The 14,497-nt window shown below is 43.3% G+C and overlaps 1 protein-coding gene across 1 annotated transcript; it reads right to left on the reverse strand.

The window, feature by feature from the left end:
- Positions 1-1,731: 1,731 nt before the first annotated feature.
- LOC100037603 (SWR1 complex subunit 2) lies at positions 1,732-5,204 on the reverse strand. Its single transcript, XM_044577928.1, has 11 exons — positions 5,010-5,204; positions 4,844-4,913; positions 4,687-4,758; positions 4,518-4,561; positions 4,145-4,415; positions 3,773-3,848; positions 3,565-3,684; positions 3,362-3,430; positions 3,228-3,270; positions 2,431-2,496; positions 1,732-2,297 (listed from the first exon to the last, which is right to left on the reverse strand). The coding sequence occupies exons 1-11, from the start codon at positions 5,084-5,086 to the stop codon at positions 2,105-2,107; spliced, it is 1,101 nt and encodes a 366-aa protein (XP_044433863.1). The 5' UTR covers positions 5,087-5,204; the 3' UTR covers positions 1,732-2,104.
- Positions 5,205-14,497: the final 9,293 nt, after the last annotated feature.

The following is a 14,497-nucleotide window of genomic DNA, read 5'->3' on the forward strand; positions in this document are numbered from 1 at the left end:
CAGCCAATAGATAACCACCTAGGTCCTAGAGAATTTGCAAGTGCGCATTCTAAAAAGACGGAAGAAGTACTAAGGAAGTAATAACACCTAAAGAACCTAGAGCAAAGACCTAACTGATTGCTATCAATATTGAGCTACTCCCTCCATTCCCTTATATAAGGCCACAAACTCATATTACAGGCACCAAGAAAAAAATTTAATGACTCATTTGCAAGTCAATTTTTTTCTTTTAGTTAACCGGGATCATTAATACACCACAAACATGCAACGAATGAATGGGAAGAAAGTGGTGGAGTGTCATTATGACTACATACATGTAAGTATTAAAAAGTTGTTAGTACGAGAAAACATCATTAAATTTTGCCTCGATTACTGTTGGTGGCCTTGTATTGATGCAAAATGTATTTTTGATAGTTGCCTTGTATAAGGGAATGGAGGGAGTACTAAGGAAGTAATAACACCTAAAGAACCTAGAGCAAAGACCTAACTGAAAATGAATCGAATTGTGATTGTGTAAGGCCATTATGCCCATGCCCTATTCAACCTCCCCCAGGAGTATGAGCTTCTATAGTGTGAATTCTGAATTGTCCGAACTACATAGAAGGAAATTTCTATTTGGTAGTCTAAGTTTCTCGATGCCAAAAAATGCATGGACGCTGTACTGCATTAATCAACCAGCCGAACACTGAACAAGATAAAGGAACTCAGAGGACGTATGCCGTCGTGGACGTTGGTCAAATACTACGACCATCTTTCTAATCTCAAACATGGGATACGAGACATTAAGCAATATGGAAACAGTTTACCTATCAAGATACTACCAGTAGACTAAATGTTTAGCCAAACATGGCGAAAGAAAATCTCTCAAGCTCACCCCTAAATACGCATACGGTATATGATGCTAACCTAAAAGATACCGCACCAACTATCAACTAATCAAGCTGCTACCAAAAACACAACGCATCATGGAACGTAGTCCTGATCGAGAAATTCCATCAAAGGTTGCTCCAGCGCCTCCATTACAGCCTCCCACCCAGCATGTGTCGGGTGTGTCTCGTCCCAGTAGAACCTCTTGTCGGGATTTTGGCATAGGTCGTAGATGTGCGGTGGATGTGCAAGCTCGTGCGTTCCCCGCCTAGATTCTGAATGTGGGTGCACGTTTCAGTCTCCCAAGCGACAGTGGGCTTTGGGTGTTTGATATGAAATGGTGATCAAAATGCTGCGGAAAAACCATCAGTTGCTTAGTTTTGTGCTCCTATATATCTCTGCTTGGATGGCACTTGTACTGGAAGTGTGACTTTGGTGCGCCATTCCGTGTTGCATACTCCCTCCGTCTCAAGTCCAAAGTTATTGTGCTAAATCAGCGACACTTATTTTAAGACGGAGGGAGTACTGAATTTGTGTTGATCATCACCTTCCCCTGTGTGGAATGGTGATAGCACACGCTTGCATGCGTTGTTCAGTGTTGAGGGTATTGTGCACAATAGTCATCAGACCACCGACGTTATCCAACAGCTCCAGGATGCTGTAGTAGTATCTGCTTTCAGAACAGGTGTTGGAGATGAGCTCTGATGGTGGGCGCAGCCATGGAAAGTGCAAGCGGCTCTTGTTCTCTCTTGCTGCTTGGCACCATGTGAGTAGTGGCGTATCATCTTGTTGCCAAAGGCCAAGGTTAGGTGGGCGTCACGGCGACTCTCCCCTGGATACTTGCAGATTATATGTACGACCAAATGTCGTCAACAAAAACCACATTGCACAACAAATTATTGTGAGTGAAAAGCCAAGTTCCATGTCAAAATGACACGGAACGTGACTAGATGTCAGGGTGCAATGCTGAGGCTATGTTGAGCACACCTAACACAAGAAGCCATCAACTGACAGCAGTTCGTTTACAACATGCCATTGCACAAGCGGCGGCATCAGGAGCATCTCTACTGTTTCTAATGCTAGCATGGCATCGTAAGCAACCACGCCGTCGTAGACCTCCGGCCAGTCCCCATGCTATCACAGCATCGCATGCAACCACGCCGCCAGAGATCTCTGGCAAGTCCTCATGCTAACACATGGCATCATATGCAACCATACTGTCAGAGAAGATCTCTTGTCAGTCCTCGTCCATGACATCAAGAGCAGGTATTCGTCTGAAGCGTCCGCCGTGCCTTAGGTCTCCTGATATTGGCGATCTTGACTCGATCCTTTTCTTCTTAGGCGTAGAATGTTCGCCGGCTACTGATTCAAAGAGTTCTCCCATATTTGACATGTTGGGCCTCTTCTTATCCGACTCCTCTTTCAGGAAACTGAACACACGCACCCGTAGCAAATGTTAGCATGTTGCAAGTCTACATTCAGATACTGAGCACTGTTTCACTTACTAAAGAGTTACAACCCAGAAAGAAAAATGTCAGTTCCAAGGAAAGCAACAAAGTGTACCTCTCCCGGATGATCTTAAACGCTGCCATTGTTGCATAAGGTAATCCTGTCTTTGGATCACGGTATCTACAAGGAAGTAAAACCTCAAATAAGATTATCACTTCAAATACAACCATGGAGACATAACCCACTCTCGGCTTGTAACAGAATGCATCAGTTCAGGTGATACTAATGTAGGAGTATGTTCATTTCAAATCACTGAATCAAGTACTCCCTCCAATCCATATTACTTGTCGCTCAAACGGATGTATCTAGACGTATTTCAGTGCTAGATACACCCATTTGAGCGACAAGAAATATGGATCTGAGGGAGTACTACCTTTGCTATTTCATCACGACAGAATACACTGAAGAGTACAACAATTGCTAGAACTAGGGTGTGCACAAAAATAATTCAGGCAATGCAATTTGTATCGGATTGTACATAATCTGACACTCTCTAACCAACAGACATATATATATATATATATATATACATACTCCCTCCGTCCGGAAATACTTGTCCTCAAAATGGTTGTATCTAGACTTATTTTAATTATAGATACATCTATTTTATCAATTTCTAGGACAAGTATTTCCGGACGGAGGGAGTATATATATATCACAATAAAACAAACCACCACCAGCCGACACTGCACTGTAAAAACACGCAGCCATTAAACAACAGAAACATGTGTGCATAATTTTATCAAGTGAAATATGTAATTGTATAAACATGGAAGGAAGCTCCAACTTCACATACAAGGGAAAAGGAACAGGAATTAAGGAATGAGCAAATTAGTGTACAGAAAACATACTTGGCAGGAAGTCCTGTTACAACGCAAACAGATTTCTCCGGATCTGCAATAACAAAAATTAATACAAGACTACATTGAATTCAAACTGCCAGATAAATAAAAATGTACAGCACCAAAGAGAAATCAATACTTACAAGGAGTTGAAGTCGTACAAAGTTCAGACCCAAATGATGCCCCATTAATGAATTCCAGACGTGATTCCCCTGATTCAGCATGATCATAACTAGTAATCAGCACGCGTAGGATACATGTTCTTATAATTGAAACAGGAAGCACAAAAAGGAGCAGCTTCTAAGTTCAGTATTCACATGTAAGCAGATATGCATATAGTAGTTACCATCTCTCGAGTGAAATCGAAGTGTAGGACCCTCATAGACAGCTTTCTGAACAACAGCTTTTTTCTTCACCTCCTCCTCTCTTGCCAGTACACGTTCAAGATTTCTCATGTTCATGATCTCTAAAATAGACAAAGGTAAAATAGTCAATCAACACTGGCAGGTTCCATCTTTATCTTTGGGAAAGGCACAGTGAACCGGGAAACAGACCAGTTTCAGCTGCTTCCAAGAGCATCTCTTCTTGTGTCATACGTTTTTCTTCTCCCTCTTTTCTCTTCTTAATTGGCTGGCAGTATAAAAGAGGGAAAACAATCAGTCAGCCTGAAAATGCCATTTGTTGGGTACTACAAGATTCTGTTGTCCCTGAATACTACTCCCTCCGTTCCCAAATATTTGTCTTTCTAGACATTTCAAATGAACTACCACATACGAATGTATGTAGACATATTTTAGAGTGTAGATTCACACATTTTGCTTTGTATGTAGTAACTCGTTGAAATCTCTAGAAAGACAAATATTTAGGAACGGAGGGAGTAATAACCATGAATGTAATATGTGGAAGGCTGCTGTATGGATACAGACCTTAGCAGTTGCTTGCTTTTCAGCACGTATTGCTTCTCGTTCAGCTTGTCTCACAATGACAGATGTTCTGGTTGATTTCCTGATCGTTTTCTCAGACTCCCATTCATCAGGAACATCTGATTGTTTGGATGAAGTAGTCTTATCAGGATTCTTGTCATCTATACCTTCATCATCCTCTAGTTTGATGACCTTATTCTTCTTCTTCTTCTTCTTGGCTTTCATTTTTTTCATGGTCTTCCCAGGAAAAAATAGCCTCTTCTTAATAGGTAACCTGGTCCATAATCGGGGCACGATTTAGAATACATAACTGACTGTTACGCAGTGCATGACTGTGCTCTGATATGCTTATGGGCTAACATGAAACATGTGTTACCTCTCACTTACTTCCTTCTCTGGGTCATCATCAGGTTGAGGTTCCTGGAAAGGAGTTGGATTAACACAGGCAGTGAGAAAAATATTGTGAGCAGAGAGATGCCCAACTTCACAAAAGCTTAAAGTAAACCAATTGAACAGATTGGAATGAGCAGAAGGAGGGATCTCACATCTTCATCGAAATCACTGTCGAATACATCACCAGCATCCTGCTCTTCCTGATAGTTATCATCCTCCTCGTCCTGCCAGAAAGGACGGAGCGGTTGAAGAACAGTAAACAACTTATGAAGATGAGCAGAAGAGATGGTTCCGTAGCAACCGACGGACCTCCTTGAGGGCTTCTTGGCCCCAGAAGGCCTCATCAAGCTCGACCTCCTCCTCGACGAGCTTGGTTATCCTGCGCAGTCAGGGGGACAGACAGCGTAAGAACTAGGGAAGAGAGGTACAGGGGGAGGGGGGGGGGGGGGGGGGGGGCGAGGAGCAGGGAGGCCACCTCTTTCCTCGGGTGGCACGCGCCGCGCGGTCGAGCAGGACGGGCGGCTCCTCCTCGTCTGCGGCATGGTCGGCCATGCGACTTCACCGGCGGCGAGATGGCGACTGGGTTCGGTCTCACGGTGCCGAGTGGGGGATTGGGGGAAGGGAGACGAGTGGGGATGACCGGAAGAGTGACGGCCCAAGTGTTTTTTTAGGGGAATGACGGCCCAAGTGTAAGTTGCATGTGCAGACTTCAGGCCCAAGGACAACCTAAATCATTTTTTTTCCTTTGAGACCCAAAATTCTCAAAACCGGATAAATACTTCTTTTTTCTTGAGTGGTTTTGTTTCTGATTGTCAGATTTTAGGTAGTTTTAGAAGATGATTAGACATGACACTTTTGACGTGGCATCGAACCACTTTTTCTTGGTTGCACCGGACCAAACCACTCGTTCCATTCCTTCTTATCCACTAGCGTGGACGTCGTCGTAGCGATGGCGATGAGGACAACGCCTTAGCAGTCATCCTCGTCGAAATCCTTGTCCCTAGTCAGCCTGCTCGTCCCCATCCCGCTGTAGGAAGGGTCATTTGTTCTAACGAGGCAAAGACATTCCTCGATGAGCGCAGCTCTGCCTCAAGCCGTTGCGCCCGCAACGTGAGGCCGCACACTAGCGGGGATGTGCCCTGGTCCTGCAGGCTATAGAACAACTCTGAGGCTAGCTTGAAGAAGATCAACACCTAGTTTAGTTTCATACAGTAGCAAGCATGTGCAGAAAGCCAAAACTATGGACAGGAGAAGCTTGTCGCGTGATATCTTTGAGTTAGGGGAGGAGGCCCACGAGGCTGGCCATGGCGGCGCTCGAGGACGGCGGCCTCGTGTAGCTCGGTGCAGATGGACTCGTTGTCGTTGGTGGTGACCTTCTGCCTTGACAATGGCGTCAGAAGCTGAGCAACTCTTTGTCGAGACTGCTCCATGAACTGTGTTCAGGTAATTGATGGATGCTTGAGTGGCTCGATCACGACCAAGGGAGGCAAAACAACTCGGACATTCGACACGGCGACCAGGGTCAGCACCCTCTACGTACAAGCCATGTAACAAGCTCAAATCGAAAACCGCCTAAAATCAACAGCAAAAACACTTAAGGGTGACATTTATCTGGTTTTCAGGGTTTGAGAGTTAAAATCACACCAAATTGGACATCAAGGGCATATTCGTCCATCATGCCATATTTGAGAGTGAAATATGGACTTTTTTCAATTAGAAAAGTTTCACTTCTTGTCTATCCAAGAAAAACCACTAAAAAGTATCTGAGAAAACGTCTTCTTGTTTCCTCATGCTTCATTTTAACTGTGCGATAACATTTTACACTTGCTAAAAGAGACGGCACAAAAGCACTGTAAAATTGACTAGTTGTGCATGAGTTTTTAACTTTTAATTTTCCATAATTTAACTTATGATTTTTTTATTAAAGTCATATAAAATTTCATTGCCACAAGTTAGACGGTTAGGATGTTGTACACCTAGCCCACCAGGATCAAAACTCTAGGCTGACACACTACTGGAATTCTGACATACGCCGGGTGTGATGCTCTTCGGCGAGTGCTAAAACACAGGCACTCGACAAACAAAATTTTTCCGGGTGTCACTCTCGACAAACCCAGCTTCACGGCAAACTGCCTTCTTTGTCATCACTGCCCACGGCAAAGAGGCACCGCACGGCAAACCGTGCAGACGCCGAGAGTCGCTCACGACAAAGAGGAGCCACGTGTCATGCCCGTCCGCAACAGACGGCTCCGTCAATTACTGCGTTCTTTACCGAGAGTTGCCGTACGACACTCGGCAAAGTATATGCCACATCCTATTTTCTTTTTTTGTGTGTGTTCTTTCCTCCTGACATGTGGTCCCTGTCGGTGTCAAAACCGGCGGATCTCGGGTAGGGGGTCCCGAGCTGTGCGTCTAAGGCTAATGGTAACAGGAGGGAGGGGACAGATGTTTTAGCCCATGCATATACATGCGATGGCCTCCTTTGAGAGCACAAGAAGTTAATTTCGAGGCCAACAGAGTAACAGGACCAACACTTCCTCCACAAATCGAACACATTCCCTCTCGATACCATAGACTATCTCGAAGAACGGACCTAGACTTGGTCTGTCATCTCGCAATGACATGCACTAACACGGAGAAGCAGTTATTCACCGTGGACTACACCCTCTCGGTGCCGATCAACGCCCTAGACCGACGGGGCCACCGGATTGGTGCTCGATATAGAGATCGCCGGGGGGGGGGGGGAGGGCACCCCTATATGCGTGTGGCCCATGCATATGCATGCAGGGGTGGTGTGCTATTTGAATAAGCAACGCACCTCCTGACATGGCACGTGCCTCACAAACCACACACACGGGGCGGGAACGTCGAGGACCGGCTGCGTTCGTCCACGAGACAGAGTCCTCGGTGCGTGATCCCGTGACAGAACGGGCCTAAACTTGGTCTGTCATCTCGTGATGACATGCACTAACACGAATAAGCGGTTATTCACCGTGTCTTACACCCTATCGGTGTCGAACAACACCCTAGACCGCTGGGGCCACCGGATGGGTGCTCGATCTAGAGACCGCCCGAGGGGGGAGGGCACCCTTACATGCGTGTGGCCCATGCATATGCATGCAGGAGTGGTGTGCTATTTGAATAAGCAACGCACCTACTTGACGTGACATGTGCCTCACAAACCACATACACGTGTGGGAACGTTGGGGACCGGCTGCGTTCGTCCCCGAGACAGAGTCATCGGTGGGTGATCCCGTTGCAGAACGAGCCTAGACTTGGTCTATCATCTCGCGATGACATGCACTAACACGGAGAAGTGATACGTCTCCGTCGTATCTATAATTTTTGATTGTTCCATGCCAATATTCTACAACTTTCATATACTTTTGGCAACTTTTTGTACTATTTTTGGGACTAACTTATTGATCCAGTGCCTAGCGCCAGTTCCTGTTTATTGCATGTTTTATGTTTCGCAGAAACCCCATATCAAACGAAGTCCAAACGGGATAAAAATGGACGGAGATCATTTTTGGAATATTTATGAAATATGGGAGGAAGAATCAACACGAGACGGTGCCTGAGGTGGCCACGAGGCAGGGGGCGCACCTGCCCCTACTGGGCGCGCCCCTGACCCTTGTGGGCCCCTCGTAAGGCGGTTGCTGCTATTCTTTTGCCGCAAGAAAGCTAATTTTTGGAAAAATATCTGGGCGAAGGTTTCAATCCAATCGGAGTTACGGATCTCCGGATATAAAAGAAACGATGCCAGGGCAGAATCTGGGAGCCAGAAACAGAGAGAGACAAAGAGACAGATCCAATCTCGGAGGGGCTCTCGCCCCTCCCACGCCATGGGAGCCAAGTACCAGAGGGGAAACCCTTCTCCCATCTAGGGAGAAGGTCAAGGAAGAAGAAGAAGAAGGGGGCTCTCTCCCCCTTGCTTCCGGTGGCGCCGGAAGGCCGCCGGGGGCCATCATCATCACCACGATCTACACCAACAACTCCATCATCTTCACCAACAACTCCATCACCTTCCCCCATCTATATTCAGCGGTCCACTCTCCCGCATCCTGTTGTACCCTCTACTTGAACATGGTGCTTTATGCTTCATATTATTACCCAATGATGTGTTGCCATCCTATGATGTCTAAGTAGATTTTCGTCGTCCTACCGGTGATTGATGAATTGCTATGATTGGTTTAATTTTCTTGTGGTTATGTTGCTGTCCCATTGTGCCCTCCGTGTCGCGCAAATGTGAGGGATTCCCGCTGTAGGGTGTTGCAATATGTTCATGATTCGCTTATAGTGGGTTGCTTGAGTGACAGAAGCATAAACCCGAGTAAGGGGGTTGTGGCGTATGGGATAAAGGGGACTTGATGCTTTAATGCTATGGTTGGGTTTTACCTTAATGATCTTTAGTAGTTGCGGATGCTTGCTAGAGTTCCAATCATAAGTGCATATGACCCAAGAAGAGAAAGTATGTTAGCTTATGCCTCTCCCACATAAAACTTGCTACCGGTCTAGTAAAGTAGTCAATTGCTTAGGGACAATTTCACAACTCCTACCACCACTTTTCCACACTCGCTATATTTACTTTATTGCTTCTTTATCTAAACAGCCCCTAGTTTTTATTTACGTGCTCTTTATTATCTTGCAAACCTATCCAACAACACCTATAAAGTACTTCTAGTTTCATACTTGTTCTAGGTAAGGCGAACACTAAGCGTGCGTAGAGTCGTATCAGTGGCAGATAGGACATGAGAGAATATTTGTTCTACCTTTAGCTCCTCATTGGGTTCTACACTCTTACTTATCGAAAGAGGCTACAATTATCCCCTACACTTGTGGGTTATCAAGACCTATTTCTGGCGCCGTTGCCGGGGAGTCATAGCGTGGGTTGAATATTCTCGTGTGTGCTTGTTTGCTTTATCACTAAGTAATTTTTATTTGCTGTTCTAAGTTGTTCTCTATCTTTAGTTATGGATATGGAACACGAAATACCAAAAAAAAGGTGTACTTGCTACTCATGGAGACGGGGAACCTCCTAAAACCCTCGATGCTCATTATGTGAAAGATATTATGTACTAATTTGATAATCCTGAGAAAACCCCATTCAATTATGTTATGGGAGACATGTTGGATCAACGTGAATACTTTAGGGATTATCACTTGACACAAAAAGGAAAACTATTATGGAATCAAATTTATATGTTGCGTTGGTATGCTAGAGAACTATGCTTGAGATATGATTATACTTGTTGCTCTAGGATGAAGGCTCCACAGTTTTCCTTTTCATGCAAATTTAATGATAATAAAACCTTGGCTTCTTATGCTAATGGTATATATGATTACTATGATGTGGAACAAATAGAAGAATTCGTTGTTTTTATGGGAGCTTATGAGATTGAATCTATGTTTAAATAGTTTGAAGATTTTGATGATTCAGTTTACATACCTGAAAATTTTGCTATACTTAGATATTGCTATTAAAACTATGAATACAATTCCGATATTGATGCATTTATTGAGAAAGTCTCCGCTGTCCAAGAAGAGACTAATATTTTGCAGGAGTCTATGGAAGAAGAAATTGATGAAACTGTGAGCTCATTGGATGAAAAAGATGATGAGGAGAGCGAAGAACAAAAGGAGGAAGAGTGGATTAGCTACCCATTCCCACCTTCTAATGAGAGTAACTCTTCAACTCATACATTGTTTAATTTCCCTTCGTGCTTACCGAAGGATGATTGCTATGATCCCGTTGATTTTCTTGAAATATCCCTTTTTGATGATGCTTGTTGTGCTTGTGGCCAAGATGCCAATATGAATTATGCTTATGGAGATGAACTTGCTATAGTTCCTTATGTTAAACATGAAATTGTTGCAATTGCACCCACGCATGATAGTCCTATTATCTTTTTGAATTCTCCAAACTACACTATATCGGAGAAGTTTGTGCTTATTAAGGATTATATTGATGGGTTGGCTTTTATCGTTGCACATGATAATTTTTATGAATGTAATATGCATGTGCTTGCTGCTCCTACTTGCAATTATTATGAGAGAGGACCTATATCTCCACCTCTCTATGTTTCCAATATGATAAAATTGCAAGAAACTGCTTATACTATGCATTGGCCTTTACTTGGTGTGCATGAATTGTTCTTTTATGACATGCCGATGCATAGGAAGAGAGTTAGACTTCGTTGTTGCATGATTTATGTTACTTTGTGCTCACTACTAAATCACAAATCGTTGTTAATTAAAATTGGCTTTGATATACCTTGGGATCCAGGTGGATCCATTACTTGAGCACTATATGCCTAGCTTAATGGCTTTAAAGAAAGCGCTGCCAGGGAGACAACCCGGAAGTTTTAGAGAGTCATTTATTTCTGTTGAGTGCTTTTATATAGTTTAAAAACAAAAAAAAATAAAGAGGGGAACCCAAAACTTTTCAAAAAGGAAAGTGAAAGTGAGAAAGACAAGCATTGTTGAAGTGGGAGAGCTCCTTGGACTTTGTTCATGCTCATGGAAACTTTGTGAATCTTAGTTACAGAAACTTTTCATCAAAAATAATTCCCCCCTTGTACAATTCCATTGTATTATAAAAATAATGTGCCAAGGTTTGCCTTTAGGATGTTTACAATGCTTGTTGGTTTGTACGGTGCAGGACAAAACTCTGGCTGTAGTGCGTGATTTTACATTTTTTTACTGGAATGTCAAGTAGTTCTGATTCCTTTCGCACTGTATTTATATACAATTTTTTTATTTTTCCAAATTTTGGTAGAATTTTTGGGGTACTATAAGTATGGTGAATGTTCAGATTGCTACAGACTGTTTTGTTTTTGACAGATTCTGTTTTTGATGCATAGTTTGCTTGTTTTGATGAAACTATCAATTTCTATCAGTGGATTAAGCCATGGAAAAGTTATATTACAGTAGACACAGTTAAAAAACAAAATATGAATTGGTTTGCAACAGTACTTATAGTAGTGATTTGCTTTATTATACTAACGGATCTTACCGAGTTTCTATTGAAGTTTTGTGTGGATGAAGTGTTTGATCGAGAAGGTCTCGATATGAGGAAAAGGAGGAGAGGCAAGAGCTCAAGCTTGGGGATGCCCAAGGCACCCCAAGTAAATATTCAAGGAGACTCAAGCGTCTAAGCTTGGGGATGCCCCGGAAGGCATCCCCTCTTTCTTCAACAAGTATCGGTATGTTTTTGTATTCATTTCGTTCATGCGATATGTGCGAGTCTTGGAGCGTCTTTTGCATTTAGTTTTCACTTTTCTTTTATGCACCATGCTGGTATGAGATAGTCCTTGGTTGATTTATAGAATGCTCATTGCACTTCACTTAAATCTTTTGAGTATGGCTTTATAGAATGCTTCATGTGCTTCACTTATATCATTTGAAGTTTGGATTGCCTGTTTCTCTTTACATTGAAAACCGCCATTTGTAGAATGCTCTTTTGCTTCACTTATATTTGTTAGAGCATGGGCATAACTTTTGTAGAAAGAATTAAACTCTCTTGCTTCACTTATATCTATTTAGAGATATGATTGGAATTGGTCATTCACATGGTTAGTCATAAAATCCTACATAAACTTGTAGATCGCTGAATATGATATGTTTGATTCCTTGCAATAGTTTTGCGATATAAAGATGGTGATATTAGAGTCATGCTAGTGGGTAGCTATGGATTGCAGAAATACTTGTGTTGAAGTTTGTGATTCTCGTAACATGCACGTATAGTGAACCGTTGTGTAACTAAAAGTGCAACTATCCCTGGGTGGTTTTGGTAATTCCTAACAACATATAGCTCATTGGCCTAATGCTATTTCAACATAAATATTTCAGGAAAGCTCAAAGATTGGCATGGCATCGATGAGAAAAGTGGATCCCTCAAAATTGCAAGGACAAAAGGATTGGCTCAAGCTCAAAGCGCAAGACTCTACATTTTACTTTTAGTGATCCAAGGTCACATTGAGTCCATAGGAAAAGCCAATACTATCAAGAGGGGATGAGATGTTGATGAATGAGTTTCTTGCTCAAAGTGCTCAGTGATATGCTCCAAAGCCCTCAACTACTTTCTCACATCCACATATGTCTCAAACCAAAAGTCAAACTCGGCCCCACCGAAACCATCTATCCGGCGCCACCGAGTTCTGTTGACATAGCCACTGCCATAAACCCCAGTCTTTTTGGTCTCACCGATAGGGATCTCGGTCTTACCGAGATGGGATTGTAATCTCTCTATTTCCCTTCGTAACGTTTCCGTCAAACCGAGATGAGCGATTGGTCCCACCAAGATTGCAATGTAAACTCACTATTTCCCTTTCATAACATTTCGGTCCAACCGAAATGAGCGAATCGGTCCCACCGAGTTTTCCTGACCAACTCTCTGTGTGTCTTTTACCAAAATCGGTCTCACCGAGTTTGTGTAATCAGTCTCACTGAGATTATGTTATGCCCTAACGCTAACCATATCGGTCCCACCGAGTTGACATGTCGGTCCTACCAAAATTCCTAACGGTCACATTATTTACTAAATCAGTATGACTGAGTTTCACGATTCGGTCCCACCGAGTTTGGTAAGTTGTGTGTAATGGTTAGATTTTGTGTGGAGGCTATATATACCCCTCCACCCACACTTCATTCATGGAGAGAGCCATCAAAACACGCCTACACTTCCAACATACATTTTCTGAGAGAGAACCACCTACACTTGTGTTGAGGTCAAAATATTCCATTCCTACCACATAAATCTTGATCTCTAGCCTTCCCCAAGTTGCTTTCCACTCAAATCTTCTTTCCACCAAATCCAAATCTTGTGAGAGAGAGTTGAGTGTTGGGGAGACTATCATTTGAAGCACAAGAGCAAGGAGTTCATCATCAACACACCATTTGTTACTTCTTGGAGAGTGGTGTCTCCTAGATTGGCTAGGTGTCACTTAGGAGCCTTCGACAAGATTGTGGAGTTGAACCAAGGAGTTTGTAAGGGCAAGGAGATCGCCTACTTCGTGAAGATCTACCCTAGTGAGGCAAGTCCTTCGTGGGCGACGGCCATGGTGGGATAGACAAGATTGCTTCTTTGTGGACCCTTCGTGGGTGGAGCCCTCCATGGACTCGCGCAACCGTTACGCTTCATGGGTTGAAGTCTCCATCGACGTTGATGTACGATAGCACCACCTATCGGAACCACGGATAAAAAATCTTCGTGTCAACATTGTGTTTGCCTCCTCAAACTCCTCCCTTTACCTTCATATGCAATTGTTTTAAATTCCGCTGCTATACTCTTAGAATTGCATGTGTAGGTTGATTGCTTGACTTGTTCTAACTTGCTAAAATCTGTCAAGAACTAAAATTGGGAAAAGGCTAGATTTTTATTTGGTCAAGTAGCCTAATCACCCCCCCTCTAGACATACTTTCGATCCTACAAGTGGTATCAGAGCTTTGGTCTCCATTTGCTTTGATTTCCATAGATTTTGGTGGTCATAGCCTTGGTTTCACAACCTAGGAGAGTATGGCGTCTAGCGAGGGAAATTACCACAGTAGAGGTTCTTACTTTGATGGTACAAATTTTGCTAGTTGGAAGCATACGATGAAAATGCATATTCTTGGACATAACCCCGTCGTTTGGGCTATTGTCTGTATTGGCTTGCAAGGTGAATTCTTTGATGGGAGAGAACCGAACCATGAAGCTACCGCGGAAGAGTTGAAGATGCTGCAATACAATGCTCAAGCTTGTGATATCCTCTTCAACGGATTGTGCCCCGAAGAATTCAACAAAACCAGCCGTCTTGAGAATGCAAAGGAAATTTGGGATACTTTGATTGATATGCACGAAGGTACCGACTCCGTCAAGGAATCCAAATTGGATGTGATTCAAAGTCAACTTGATAAGTTCAAAATGAAGGATGGTGAAGGCGTCGCTGAAATGTACTCTAAGCTTGCTCTCATCACAAATGA

The sequence above is a fragment of the Triticum aestivum genome, chromosome 7B, assembly GCF_018294505.1.
Source record: "Triticum aestivum cultivar Chinese Spring chromosome 7B, IWGSC CS RefSeq v2.1, whole genome shotgun sequence".
Lineage (NCBI taxonomy): Eukaryota > Viridiplantae > Streptophyta > Magnoliopsida > Poales > Poaceae > Triticum > Triticum aestivum.